General features: G+C 35.4%; 1 protein-coding gene across 1 annotated transcript in view; it reads right to left on the reverse strand.

The window, feature by feature from the left end:
- Window positions 1-13,912, reverse strand: part of LOC133265517 (rab proteins geranylgeranyltransferase component A 2-like) — a 66,186-nt gene that overhangs the window by 30,288 nt on the left and 21,986 nt on the right. Inside the window, exons 5-8 of the mRNA XM_061446146.1 lie at window positions 10,994-11,360; window positions 9,008-9,124; window positions 8,239-8,359; window positions 5,556-5,781 (exon numbers count right to left, since the gene is read on the reverse strand). Coding sequence (XP_061302130.1) covers window positions 5,556-5,781; window positions 8,239-8,359; window positions 9,008-9,124; window positions 10,994-11,360 — 831 coding nt within the window. The remainder of the gene's footprint in view (window positions 1-5,555; window positions 5,782-8,238; window positions 8,360-9,007; window positions 9,125-10,993; window positions 11,361-13,912) is intronic.

Raw genomic sequence — 13,912 nt, forward strand, 5'->3', positions numbered from 1 at the left:
CCAAGAAAGAGTTTCTCCTTAGAGGAAAAAACAAACAACTGATCCTACAAAAAAATCATGCTAACTAGCTTACCCATTCTGCATTCATCTGCCAACAGTGAAGAGAAATATATCAAGTTTGTCTTAAAAAAGCTAAACTACATCAAAAGTTTTATTATTTCCCTGAAGTGCCAGTGAAAACAATTAAAAGGAAAGCAGCACTGCAGCTACACAAACTATTCAGTATTTTAGTGAAAACCAGGTAAAGCTGACAATTGTCAGTAATATCAAATTAAATTTCTGGCTCCAAAGATAAAGGTATACAAACATAAAAATACGTATTTTGAAATGTAGGACTCAACTCACATCTCAGATACAGCCTATTTTTTTTAAATCACCTGTAATTCTTTTACACTTCCCCAGAATTGCATACATGCTAAGACTCAGATCTGTCCTATCTGATCGTCACAAGGAATCACAATTGAATTTCTAATTAATATGCCAATTCATACAATTTACATACAAAGAAGTTATACATACCACTCTACTTATTATAGAGACATGATACTTACCTACAGATTCAAATGAAATAAAATTCTAAGTGCTTATTACAGTCAGGTTTCCTGAAGTCCAGCCTTCATTTCAGAACACTAAAACCTTCCTAGAGATTGCACAGGAACATAATCGGAAATTTTTAAGTACCTGAGACTACCTCAGAAGCTTTGACATTTGTAGGAGGTAATAGCTCAAATATAAGGGTAAAAATTGATTACTCATTCTTGAAATATATACAGGAACTTTCCAAAACAAATCTTATGATCCATCATATCTCAGCCTGGACTCTCAATCTTGTAAATATAGGGATTGAAAGAGAAGAACTGTCTTAATCAGAGCTTTCCTCCACCACAAAATTACTACTGCCACTGGCACTGACACAAAAATGACTAATTTCAGCTAGAATCTGTAACAACTACTTAAAAAAGGTTACGCTGTCCACCAAATGCATACACTACATACAGTTTCAAAGCCTATTTATAGGAAATGCAAGTCATTAACCGACTATCCATAAAAGATAGTGTATCACCAATTCCTACAGCAAAGCAGCTGAAGAGATTCTACTACCTCAGCACCTATTACCATGACCACATATGTAAATTCTTGGATGACTCTCAGCAAAAAGGAAAAAGACACAATGAGTCTGTCATCTCTTAGAGCCTTCATGAGATGGCAGACAGCACAGACTCTCCAAATCCCTCCAGAACATCAAATGGGAAAAACTGCATTACTACTTCTCAAAAAGTCTTGCTTCCCTTTGGATGCTCATACTTGCAAGAGCCCAGAAAAAAGAATCTGAAACCAAACTGAAGAGAAACGATGCATAGTCTCACCCTCCAAAAAAATTCAGTGTCCATAAAGCAACCACAGAGAAAAATCACAGAAGCAAGACCACAATCTACAAGTGACTTCAACTCACACCCATTAAAACCCCACCGGTCACAGGTGAAGAGAATCATGACTGAAAGCTTCCAGAAACACTTCTCAATGGAAAACTGAAAATAAGGGGTGTATTTTACTGAGGTGAACTGTGAAAGTGAACTTTATGAAACAATATTTGGAAAATAGCACTCCCAGAGACTCCTCAAAAGCATTAAAAAAAAAATCTTAAAGCTTTTGCATCGGAAAAATCAGAAGGAGATTCAGGTTACATTAGAGGGAAAACCTGGAAGCTGCCAGTTTTAACATTTAACTCCTACATAAAAAAAAATATTTAGGATATTCCCTAATGTTTTCTAAAACCAGAAAAAAAACCAAACAAAATCACACTATTGTAAATGTTGTACCACTGAGACTTCACCATTTTCAATGATGCCAACCATAGTTTTTCTTTAGTGACATTTTTTCAAGAAAATGAAAGCTGTATTACAGATTTGCAACAAACATGTTAACAGCAGAGCGCAAAACATACACAGATTTCCCTCAGTGCTTTCCATATTGAAGTTCAGGTATCTCATATTTACCATATCAAGTGTAAAGGCTTGCTTTGATGTTCCTCAAGAATAAGCTATTACTGTAATTATTTTTACTAAGCATACTTCTGATACTTCATTAGACAGGAAAAGACGTAACAGTTTCATACCAAGAAGTTTGAACCAAAAGAAGCTGTTATACAAGCCAGCAAAGTTTAGCTGCTTGTCAGCTCAGAATAGTGTGAGGCTTCCAATGACCTTCCTTGTACCACGAATCCAATTTATGGAGACAGAAATCTCGCATCTGTACCTCGGCATATTGGGAGGTACATTACAGTGATATAAAAGTTTAATTTTCTCTCCTAAACCATACCTGTTTAAGCCAATAAAGAACTAACACAGCTTTTACTCACTCAAGTGTCGTCAGTAGTTATAAAATGTTGTACTGTTTATGCAGAATTCATTTAGAATGCAAGGATATGACTTACAAATGTCTTTGACTCATTCACATAAATATGCATGTATGCCATTTATAACAGTAGCCTTGATGAGAACACACAGTGTAACTGGCTGCAAGAAACGCTTAAGAGGTTTACATTAAAACAGAATATGGAACGGTGGTTAGAAATCACAGAACAGGTGACACCTTACTCTGATAACCTGGTGATAAAAACTGTAGGGTATGATGTATAGGTTGTGGCATTACCACTTTACTATACAGTCTGAACATCTGAATATCTGTTCGGATACTGCTCAGTTTTAGCCAGACAGAATACCTAAGGCAGACCACATATAAAAATCGTGATTAATCTCAAAAAAAAGTGGTTTCAGGTGAACAATTCAGAAGGCAATCACAAAGACATTTAGACCATATTTTGTATTCACATGTTTTTAATACAAACTGTTTAAAAGTATAATTACCTTTTGGCTTTACAGAGTAATTTGCTTCAACTATTAAGACACAGTCCTTATTGGAAGACTTACAATTTAGCAAAACACAACCCTGAAATGCTGCAATCAATGGACATAAATACCTAGCTCATGCCATATGAAGAATTCCTGTGGTCGCAGAATCACAGAATGGTTTGGAAAGGGCCTTAAGATCATCCAGTTCCAACCCCTTGCTATGGGCAGGGACACCTCACACTATGCCATGTTGCCCAAGGCTCTGTCCAACCTGGCCTTGAACACTGCCAGAATGATTTTCTGATAAGATTATTTACAATAATTACAATAATTTACAATAATATTTACAATATCTAGACACCACGTTTGCCAACTTGAAATATACTGCTACTACAGATCAGAAAACTGCACATGCTGGCTATTACACATAATAAAGTTAAAAGGCTTGCAAGAATGCAAGAAAAATTAAATTGAGAAGAACCTACAGTGGAAAAAAAATGTAACTAAACCCCTATTTATTATTTTAATTATTAAATCTACTTTTTTCCCCAGATATTTAAGTCAAAAGAGGTTTAACTGCAAAACTTGTGGCTCTAATAGTATTTTGATTTATTAATCTGCCATGTACAGATATCTGGTCCCACATGAAGACCTATGGACACAGAAAGACATCATAAAAACCTACAAACACAAGTTCTATTGCATGACTATGTCCAAAGTACTTACCTAAAACAATTACTGTCCATAAATTTTCCGTCTGAGCACCTAATTACATAGGTTTAGGTTTTTTAAAATCTCCATAGAGTTTAAGGTAGAGATGACAAAAGATGTTACCACACAGCATTTCTGGTTAATGCAGCACAGAACAATGCCTTGCTGTCTAATGATCAAAGCAAAGCATTAGATAACCTACATATAAACATCATGTAGGCCTTCATTTGTTGCTAAGTCCGAATAAGACCTTGCACAACACAGCTGGCTGCTGGTGCCGACCAGTTACTCTGTAGATACCTTCCACAAACTCTGACAATTATTCCAGAATGTTTCTATCAGCATATAATTGCATCCATCCTATACACTGACAAATAGGCTCAAGCTGCTGAGGCCACTGTTCTAGCAGTAATTTAAGCACTGTTACAGAGAAGAAAAACAGAATCCATCACGCAGACAAGACAGGAAGATAATGTCCAACAGCGTGCTGTAAACCAGAATTCCTGAATAGTAGTACAGATGTGAAAAGCAGAAGTTGTCCACCAACAAAGAACAAAGCAGGTAAGACTTGGCACTGATATTTAAATGAACGATATACAAATATATCACTCAGACAACAAAGTGGCCTCACCATGCAATACTGCTTCTTTTAAATAGAGCTAATGTTTATTTTAGACCTACAGGTTACTACATTAAAAACCCACATAGAGCAGATGGAAAGGCTGCTTGCCAGCAAAAGAAAAGATTAAAAAACCCCTCAGCCTTTTAAAAACCAGTTGAACTGTTGGAAACAACTGAAAATTAAAACCGCCCACCCTCTGCACATGTATCCTTAATGGTCCCCAAAAGCATCCATCAACAACTCCTCTTCTAGAACTCCAGTCCCTAGCATACCTCGGGAACCACACTGAAGACTACATTACCATTGCCCACAGTTCAAGTAAAGGGTTGAAGTGAATGTTGTTTTATCCTGGAGTCAATACAGGGTTTTTGGTTTAATTACTTTCTAGGGCTGAAGTAGTAGAGAAATATGGCTGCTGTTTAAGATGCTGGAGTGTAAAACTGCAGTCTGTATATGGTTCAGTGTAATAAGGCTTCATTATATCTTATATGCTGTTCAATATGTCATAGGTGAGAGCTTGTGGTCTACAAAATGATGCCAGGAGGATAAGACATGATTTCACATCAGTTGCCCTGTTTGTGCAAGTCTGCGACATAACAAAGGTGAAATGATTGCATAACTTTATTTAATAATAAATAAACTGGACACATGGCCTAATTTCACTTCTTTCTGAAAAATCCAGTTCATTATTAAAATGTCAGATGCACTCTCAGCATTGGTTAATGACACAAACTGAAAATACGTATCCTCCTGTAACTTCAGGAAGACTAAACCACAAATTTTCTCAGTCTACCAAAATGAACAGTGATCCTTTGGGACAAACATGGCACTGAGTCTCCTCTGTCAGTTTTAAGAAGGGATAGCTACACATGAGTTAAATTATCTCTTCCTCATTTCGCAGTACTTCTTACCGTAGGCAGCCACCACAACAGCCAGCAATGAAAAGTTACACTTGGAATGCAATCATAGAACCGTAGGATTTTTTAGGTTGCGGTTGGAAAAGAGCTTTAAAATCATCAAGCCCAGCCATTAGCCCAGCACTGCCAAGTCCACCCCAACATAAGCCAACACTCTGAAGTACAAAAGGTATTAAAAAAAGTTACACAAATTATGCATCACTAGGACTTTAGAGGTAGTGTACCTTATGAAAGTAAAGTATTGTAACGTTTCAAAATGTCACAGTAGCAGCATTTCCAACTTATTTTTTAATTTTTGCCTTTTTTTTTGAGGTGGGGAATTTCACATCCAATGAAAATGTAAAGCAAATAAAACCAACAGGAAATTGTTAACAGGATTATTCCTATGGAATGATATCTATTAGCATCAGGATTTCATTTTTGGAAGATAGCTATGAGAAAAGTGAAGCTTACCTACAGAAGCACTGTGGGATCTCTCCTTGACCATACAGTGGAAACAAAAATGGTGTATTGCCATAGCGGCCAAGGCACTGAAGAAACTTTTTTGTTGCCTGAAGACCTTCAAGAGTGCTGCAATCAGTCTCTGAAACCATTGCAATAGAGTGAAGAATGAAGTGCTGCAAACTTGGTGTTAACTTCCGTGTTCTTAAGAACTGAGCAAATGTACTGTTCTCGTAGTCTGAGGAAAGAGTAAATTTAGGTAAAGGGTTCTATATAACATTTATTTTTTTCTCATATGCCTCAACCTAAACAAGTGCATTTGTATTTAAATTAACAAAAGCAAATGAGTTTTTCAACAAACGTCTTGCTGAAAATGGATAATCCAAGTCAAAGGAAGTTAAAAAAACATCTACTCCCAGAAAGTGACTTCTCTCAGAAGACAGAAATATCACTCCATTAAAATATTTCAAACCAATGCAAAACCATTGTACAGGTGTCCAACAGTCTAGAAAGCAAACTCTAGATATGGCTTCATTCATTCATTGTGTTAGACTTGATCTAAACCCACTTTTCAACTGGGTGAGAAAAGTGAGTAACTGCGGACAAAAATCCATTCAAGTGCCTTGGGATGCTCTTCCCTGTAAATTACCCAAAATATTCAACCTGAATGGCACCCATTCAAGAACAGTATCCATACTGACACGGTTAGAGTGTCTATGTGCAGAGAAGCCATTCACATGGTGTCTTAACCCACACATGAGAGGGCACAGTATTTATTTCAAATCAGTGACTTGCAACAAACAAGTCTGGATGACACACAGAGATGACAGGGATAAGGAGCCATATGTCCCTTAAAAAGAATACTATTGCTGACACATTTTGAAATTCCAAGAAACACCAGTCTTTCAGGAGATGCTTAATGCAAGTGTTGCATGTCACTGATATATCTCTGAAAAACATTCATTATGCTAATAACTAAATTATCCTCTCCCCTCCCAGGAAAAGACTGCATTCAAGCAACAGCATACTTTCACATTACTCAGAAATCTGCTCATAAGCTTATTTCACTCATGGATAAACTGACAGGTAACACTTCCATGGATCCTGAGACTGGTATTATTAGCTATATATTCGTATATGATCCAATCACTGTTTTATTACAAATATATCTTATTACCCTTGCTGCAGCCATGCAGCAAGTCTTTAAATGAGAGGGTTTTTTTGTTCTAGCATTCTAAAAAAACACCTCCCAAGTTTTTCCTCACTTCAGACTTGTTACATAACTCCAAATTTTACAGAAAAAAAAAGCTTTTTAAAAAAAAAAGAATTCTTCACTATCATGAACTCTCCCTATTAAAAGTCTGCCTTCCCACGAATAGAATGATCTCACCAAGAGCAATTTGAAATTTATGAAGTCTTTACATTAGACTAGTCTGACTCAAAATATCCCAATTACCTTCCAGGCTATTTCAAAATGTAGGAACAAAATCTGTTTAACTGCCTCTGGAAGTAAAATAAATTTAATGTCATTTAGACACATGAATCAATGGATTCATTTAAAATTGATGTGGCGTCTCCTTTCTTTACTTAATAAATTTTCTAAATACCACCTATATTCTCACTCTGAGCACCTCCATTTCTTCCAGCAGCAGCAAATCTGATATTACCTGTAATCTATAAACCACTAATGAGCTTTTCCCCCTTCATGATTTTCTCGAGTTCATCACAGACTCGCTTTCTCCTAATCTTAGCAGATCATTCTCTAGATCGACCAATTCTCTCTTGCATGTTTTAAATGATTTTCTCTAATGTTAGTACCTAATCTAAGGGACTTGTTCAAGTAATCACACCAGTACCTTAACAACTGCTTCTTTTTAACACTAGATTCTTTCAAAAACACTGACTAGTTGAGCTACTGTCAAGCTACAAAAGCACAGATATGCTTCAGTCTGAAACTCATGTCAGTAGTTTAACTATTCCTTTTTCCCCATTATTTCTTTTTGACAGACTTTTTTTTTATTTTATGCCTTAGTCTACCTTTAGTCCATCCAAGAACTGAGAACATCACTTCATTCTTTGTACCCTAAGGTGCATAAACCCAAAGCACCTTCCTTCTGTTGGCCAATTTTCCTGTTTGACCTAATGCTCATTATTCCCTGCACATTATGGCTCAAATATATTCAGATTTTTTCTCATCTAAATGAGCCAAGAGTTGATAAAGGCACTTTGAACTTGTCCTCTACAACTAAAAGGCATTAAATTACATTTACTTTCAAAGTTTAAAACCCCATTTTCTCAATTTCTGATTTGGCGGCAACATTCTGTGATTTATGTATTACTTCCCCCGCCCCAAAAACACAACAGAAAACTCAGCTACACCACACCATCTTAAAAAATCCCTGTGATGGGGGAGAAAACACCTAAAAATGATAAAAAACATTTTGCAACCTTGCCGTAATACATAATTTCACTGTTAAAGACAAATGTAAATAATAAATGATGTAGGAAGTAGAAGAGAAATGCTTAAGTAGAAGAATTTAAACACTGCAGTGAAAAGGTCATGAAAAGGCCAAAGCATACTTTAAAAATGAATCCATAAAAATAAACTGCGTGAAAACACAGGAGAGCTATCGGAATTGCGCACAAGTGAACGAACTCATAAGGAGAGAGTGTACACTGTTCAATGAAACACCACCTTGGTATTCTTCAGGGTGCTGTTCATAGTCCAAACAAAATGTCAGAAATTTCATTAGCATTCTCTTTTCCACCATAGTGAGCTGTCTGCTGTTGAAGACATCTGCTCTAGAACAAGGTACCTGGAAAAGAGTTTTTAATAATTTCAGATACTTCCCATACCCTGGATGTGGAAAGCATCAGGCAACTCTACAGTCTGGCTACCTAATGAATATTTCTATTATAGATATTTTCTAACGTATTCCTTTCCATTATTTTCTATTATAATAAAGTTACCAATTTTACACAATTAAAATTGTAAGAAATATTTTTCAGCCTCTTCCCCTTTTTATTTAGGTTCAATTTCACTTGCATCTCTGACTGTAGAAGTTAATCAAGAGTTTCTATTACCTAACTGTGCCAAAATCCCCTGTTGCCATTATCACACCAATGATTTCTTAGTACCAGAGAGAAAAATCAAATCTATGCTACAAATTTTAAAACCTAAAAACCTGTGAATCTTTAAGAATTAACTGCCAAGTCGATCATAGTCTGAATATTTGACATGATATAAAGATTTACATCAATTTACTGGACTGCACGTTCTTATTTTAGCTATTAAAAAGAAAATAATTTATATATAAACACATATAAACACCTTTTCATTCCAGAAGTGAAATTAAATTCACAATCTTAAGGACACATACTAGCTTACTGTTACAAAACTCTCAAGACACTGATTTCTTGACTTTATATAAGATTAAACGCATGCAGTGCATTATTTTATGTACCTGTTCTACTTTTCCTTCTCGAAATGCAAGAATTCGTGTTGCATTTTTAAACTCTGCATATCTGCTAACGTTCGACTTGATCAGGAGGTCAATTAACAGACCTCGGGAGTACAGCAACTGCACAGGGAAGAAAAAAAAGCGGTGAGTAAAGAGCATACACCAAAAGAAAACAGTGATACCAACAGCATTCACTTGTAAGGCGCTTTCTGCAAGTATTTGCAAGTACATGTAGTAAAGTAAAATCTGACTAAAAGTATCAAAATGTAATATGCGTAACATAATACTAAATGAACTGACGCAACCACAGAAATGGAGAGACAAAGCAGTCCATAGGAGTGAAAGGCAGAAAGTGTCAGCCTATTGCTTTTAGTTCTATTAGTCTGGGAGTCACAGTTTTAGACAATATTTTGCATTGTCATCTTGAATAATTTCTTTGTGTTGTACGCTATATATCCTTGCACACAGTACTTTACAACCTTCACTTCCCAATTAGGTGACACTGTCTGTGTAAATCATCATTAGTTATTTCTTAAATTACCTGAAATGATAATGTCACATTTTCTAAATGTAAATTCCTTAACCCCTCAGTTAAGATTTAGTCATATTCTGCTATATTAATTTATCATCTGTCTACCTTTACTCTTTCTAGACGCTACAAATATATTATGAAATCCTGAAGGGGCAGAAATGTTAACTATTAACTGACAACATATGTCTGAACTGGAAAGCATTGGAGATTAGTTTAAAAATGCCTCGAGGCTTTTGGCCCTGAATGTCGGAATCTGCTTAATCACACAGAAGTTTTCAAGATAAAGGTTTACTGGAATACTGAATGGACACCACAATAAAGTTTGTGTCACAGCGCCAGGGAGACAGTAATGGAAACTACTAGCCTTGCTCTGGAGACTACTCTTCAGATAGAATTCCTGGAACTCACTGCAGTTAACACCATGTAACACAATGGTGCAGGAAAAGCATTAAAAGGATACAAAACAGTATTATCTGCTTAACCATTATACAATGACTATTTTTTTTATGACGTCATTCCCATCGTGCATAAAAGAGGTATTTGGAACACAGAGGCAAAATTTGAAATCATGCATTTTGTAGTGTCTCCACAAAGAATTGAATATACTATTGAAGGAAGGTTTTCTTCTAGTTTCTAGAGGCTTGAAAGACTTTTCCAGGCAGAATATGAAAAATTAAGCATTCAGCCCTGAAAAAACTTCCCTGTACTGCAAAATACACACCTAAAGCACAGAAATTAAGAAAAATTTCCATTTAACATGAATTTCCAGGGTCATATCCTTTTACTTATCCTTTACACAGGGCAGATTTTAAAGTTTAAACAGTATGATAACTATGTCAGACTAACAGCTTTTCCTCTAAGTAAAACTTATCCTCTAAGTAAGACTAGTGTAGTAGGAATTCAACACAGTAATAACTAATTTTAGTCAGTTTCTATGTTATGGATTACATCTAATTATTATTTTTTTTTTCCCTTTCCAATAAAATTTATTACAATCCTGTGCTTTAGTTTGAGTATAGAGACAATGAGAATTTCACAGGGATATCTAAAAGCCAGGAAGCTCTCCAACAGGAAAACTTCTTTTCATTTTAAAAACATTAAAGATCTGTAGGAAGATGGATTTTCCTTGTTTAAAAATACAAGTTTTTTAACTGTACTGTTTAAAAAGAGCAATTTTGCAGGTATTACTCAAGTGCTAAATTTCAGGAAATTTACTTTTATGGATGTATTTCTAAGCTATTTTTACGGTCTCTGGTTATAATCAAACACTTAAGAGCACATGTGAGACATCTCGTGTTTGTTTTAAGGGTACTAACTCTTGATTACTTCTCACAAGTGTCTTTTTTGCCTCAAGGGTACTGGTGTGAGCTCTCCTCAATATTAATTTTTTTTTTTTTAATTCCAGCCTTTAAAGCAAAGTAAATGTACTTATATGAAAAGCATCATTCAATTCCTACCTTGGAAACTAAATCAATATTAAACCTTCTGCCTTCTCTAACAATTTGGGCATATGTGATTTCCTTTGGTCCTTGGGCAGAACTTTCTGAGGGTGCAGATCCAGTTTTGGGAGTGGACTCTTCTAAAGCCGTACTATGAGAACTTTCATTCTCAGAGGTTATTTCTGGATCATTCCCTTCTACTGTGCTTGCTGGCTCTGTGCCTGTCGCCTTTTCTGGTTCCTGGCTCTCCACCTCTGCTAAGGTGTTCTCCACCGGTGTGCACTCCTTTTCTGATTCCTGAGCAACCCCGTCAACATCAGAGGCTCCAAAGGCAGGCAGCTTCAGCAATGCACCGGCTTCTTCAACATTTTCAGCTGAATCCTGACTGATTAAAAACACAGGGGGAAGAAGAGGGGGAAGAAAAAGTCTTTTAAAGAGTCTTAAAAACTTGTTTAAAGTTTTGAGTCAGTGCCAGAATGGAAACCTCAAGCATTACTATGAAAAGCATTAGAATTTCTTTATCCTGGCCAAATCACGTGTACCACCCGCTAAAGAATACTGGCTCTTTGACTGTAAAGCTATAATTCAAGAGGAGTACTTTACTGAGAAAAAAAATAGAAAAATAATTGGAGTTCTTATTTTACATGGGCTCAAAAGATGGAATGAGCTTATAATCAAAATCAAAACTCTCATGGTGAAATACAATACATAACACAGCTACATAAACAAAAGAAATACAGTATTTTAAAAAAGAAACAGTAAAGCAATTTGATTAGGGTTTTTTTTTTCAATGGATTAAAAATACCCTTTGAAATTTAAATGTGTAAATGCATTAAAGTCATTAAGCTCAAACGTATCACAAGCAAACTTGCTGAAGAAAACAGAAGTGCTTTATATGACTGGGACTACTTTGCATCTATTACCATCCCAAGTCCATAAAAGCAGCAGGCAATTTTGCCCTGAAGTTTAAGTAAAACATTCAGATTACTTTTTGACTCTGCCCTCGCATTCTAAGTAGTTGTTCACATAACAGCCATTCAGAATAAAGTTTCCTCATGTAGCAATGAGGAAACTCATTTTTATTGATATGTTATTTTTATGCCACTGTTACAAATTTGTGTATAGCAGATAAAGGCAGCCAGTCAAAATGAGAGACACTACCACACAAAATTTACTCTGTATAGTCCATTGCCTTTTCACAACTCAATTCTTTAAAACTCCTCATATGAAGCAGACCTCCAATTGTAATCTCATCTACTCTTTTTATCTTGAACTTCAATGACATCTACCTTAGAAACTAGTACTTTTGAACTTGGAATTTTAGTTTATACAACCAGCTGAGATGAATCAAATCAGTATCATTGTAAGTGAAAAGAGCTCAGCAATAATTTCCCTCTATCTTTTTATCTTTACCACAAGCCATTAATGCACTGAATAAACAATTTAATCTTGGCTGAAAACTAATGAACTATGATTTTAAAGGTGACCTGCAAACACACAGTACAAAATTTCAGTAACTACCTGGATGGTTGAAATTCACTGAACAGCAAAGAATTATTCAGTATGCATATAAAACCACTCCCTCACATCTGTAGCCTTAAATGGGGAAGCAGGGAGCAGGAGCTCTGTTAAAAGATGGAAAATCCCCTCTATCCTTTCAAAGTTGCTCCTTACTTATGATCTCATGCAGCTCACATGGGCTCATGAAAGTAAGAGTTTGGACTAGTGCACAGCCACCAAGAAGCACTTATTCATGAATGGGTTACACACTGCCCTGGTAAATACAGGAACTGCTATAGGGAAATCACTAATGAAAGAAGTCTGTTTCTGTACATTAATTATGTCTTTCAGCTTCATATTGCAAGCATTAAATACCTATAAAATATCAAAGAGAGATAAGTACTTTCTCAAATGCTTTTTAAAAAAAAGTAAACTACTAAAAACACAAATGAAATTCAATTACATTTTGGAGTTCTTTCTGGATTTTGAGGGTTTTTTTTAGGAATTCGGAACATGGCATTTGTGAAAACTGCAAAAGCTGTTGCCATGAATGCGATAACTAAGAATGAAGCTGTTATTTAACCCATCCTAAAGCTTTTTAAAACACAAAAAGTCAGAGGCACATCTTTCTTCTCTCTTCTCCCAAGCTGAATGTACAGTTCAGTCTCAGTTTAAACATACTTGATTATTACTTTTTAAATCAAAACAAAATTTGGGCTCACAACGCATTTTATTTTTTCCTCTATCACTCTGAAAAGCAGTGTAACAAAAACATTACATTTACATATTTTAAATTTCTATTCAATTCCCACTAATGAATACGTAAATCTGCATGATTTGCAGCTCTACACATTTTATAATGAAAGCCAAAAACTGTATATAATCTAAATTCATGACATCCTTCCTATAGGAACAAATATCCCTGAATAATGTAAGAACTGTCTATAAAAATGACTCAAATTGAACTTCTGTACAGACAATTCTTCTCCTAATTCTGAAAAAAATAATACATCTGCAGACAAATTGTTGTGTAAATTTAGAATATTATCTTCCACCATTCATCAATTAATGGTACTAACAAAGGAATATCTTAAAATGAATGTGTCTTATTAATGCCTTGTAACAGCAACCCCTTCAGATAGGTCAAATGAAAAATTGCCAACCAGCTGGTTAATTTATTCAGCACAGGTGTTCACTATTTATTTTTCAGCCATTTGCCTTTTTTCAATACAGCTTGTTGTAGACACAGTATTCTTTTCCTTTGATGGATGCACTTTGTTCTAAGGCCATTCATTTCAGATTTGCACTGTGTATATTATACTGCTACCCAGCTGTTTATTCTTTCAAAATAAATGTTTAATGGTTACTTCATAGGAGTTATAAAAATTAAGCAAAACCAACAGAATCTAGGCAGAATGTGTAAATTGTCAGAACTAC

This window comes from Pezoporus flaviventris, unplaced genomic scaffold (assembly GCF_033815535.1).
Source record: "Pezoporus flaviventris isolate CSIRO_AGI_PZ_B2104156 unplaced genomic scaffold, CSIRO_AGI_Pfla_v1 ptg000005l, whole genome shotgun sequence".
Taxonomy (NCBI): domain Eukaryota; kingdom Metazoa; phylum Chordata; class Aves; order Psittaciformes; family Psittacidae; genus Pezoporus; species Pezoporus flaviventris.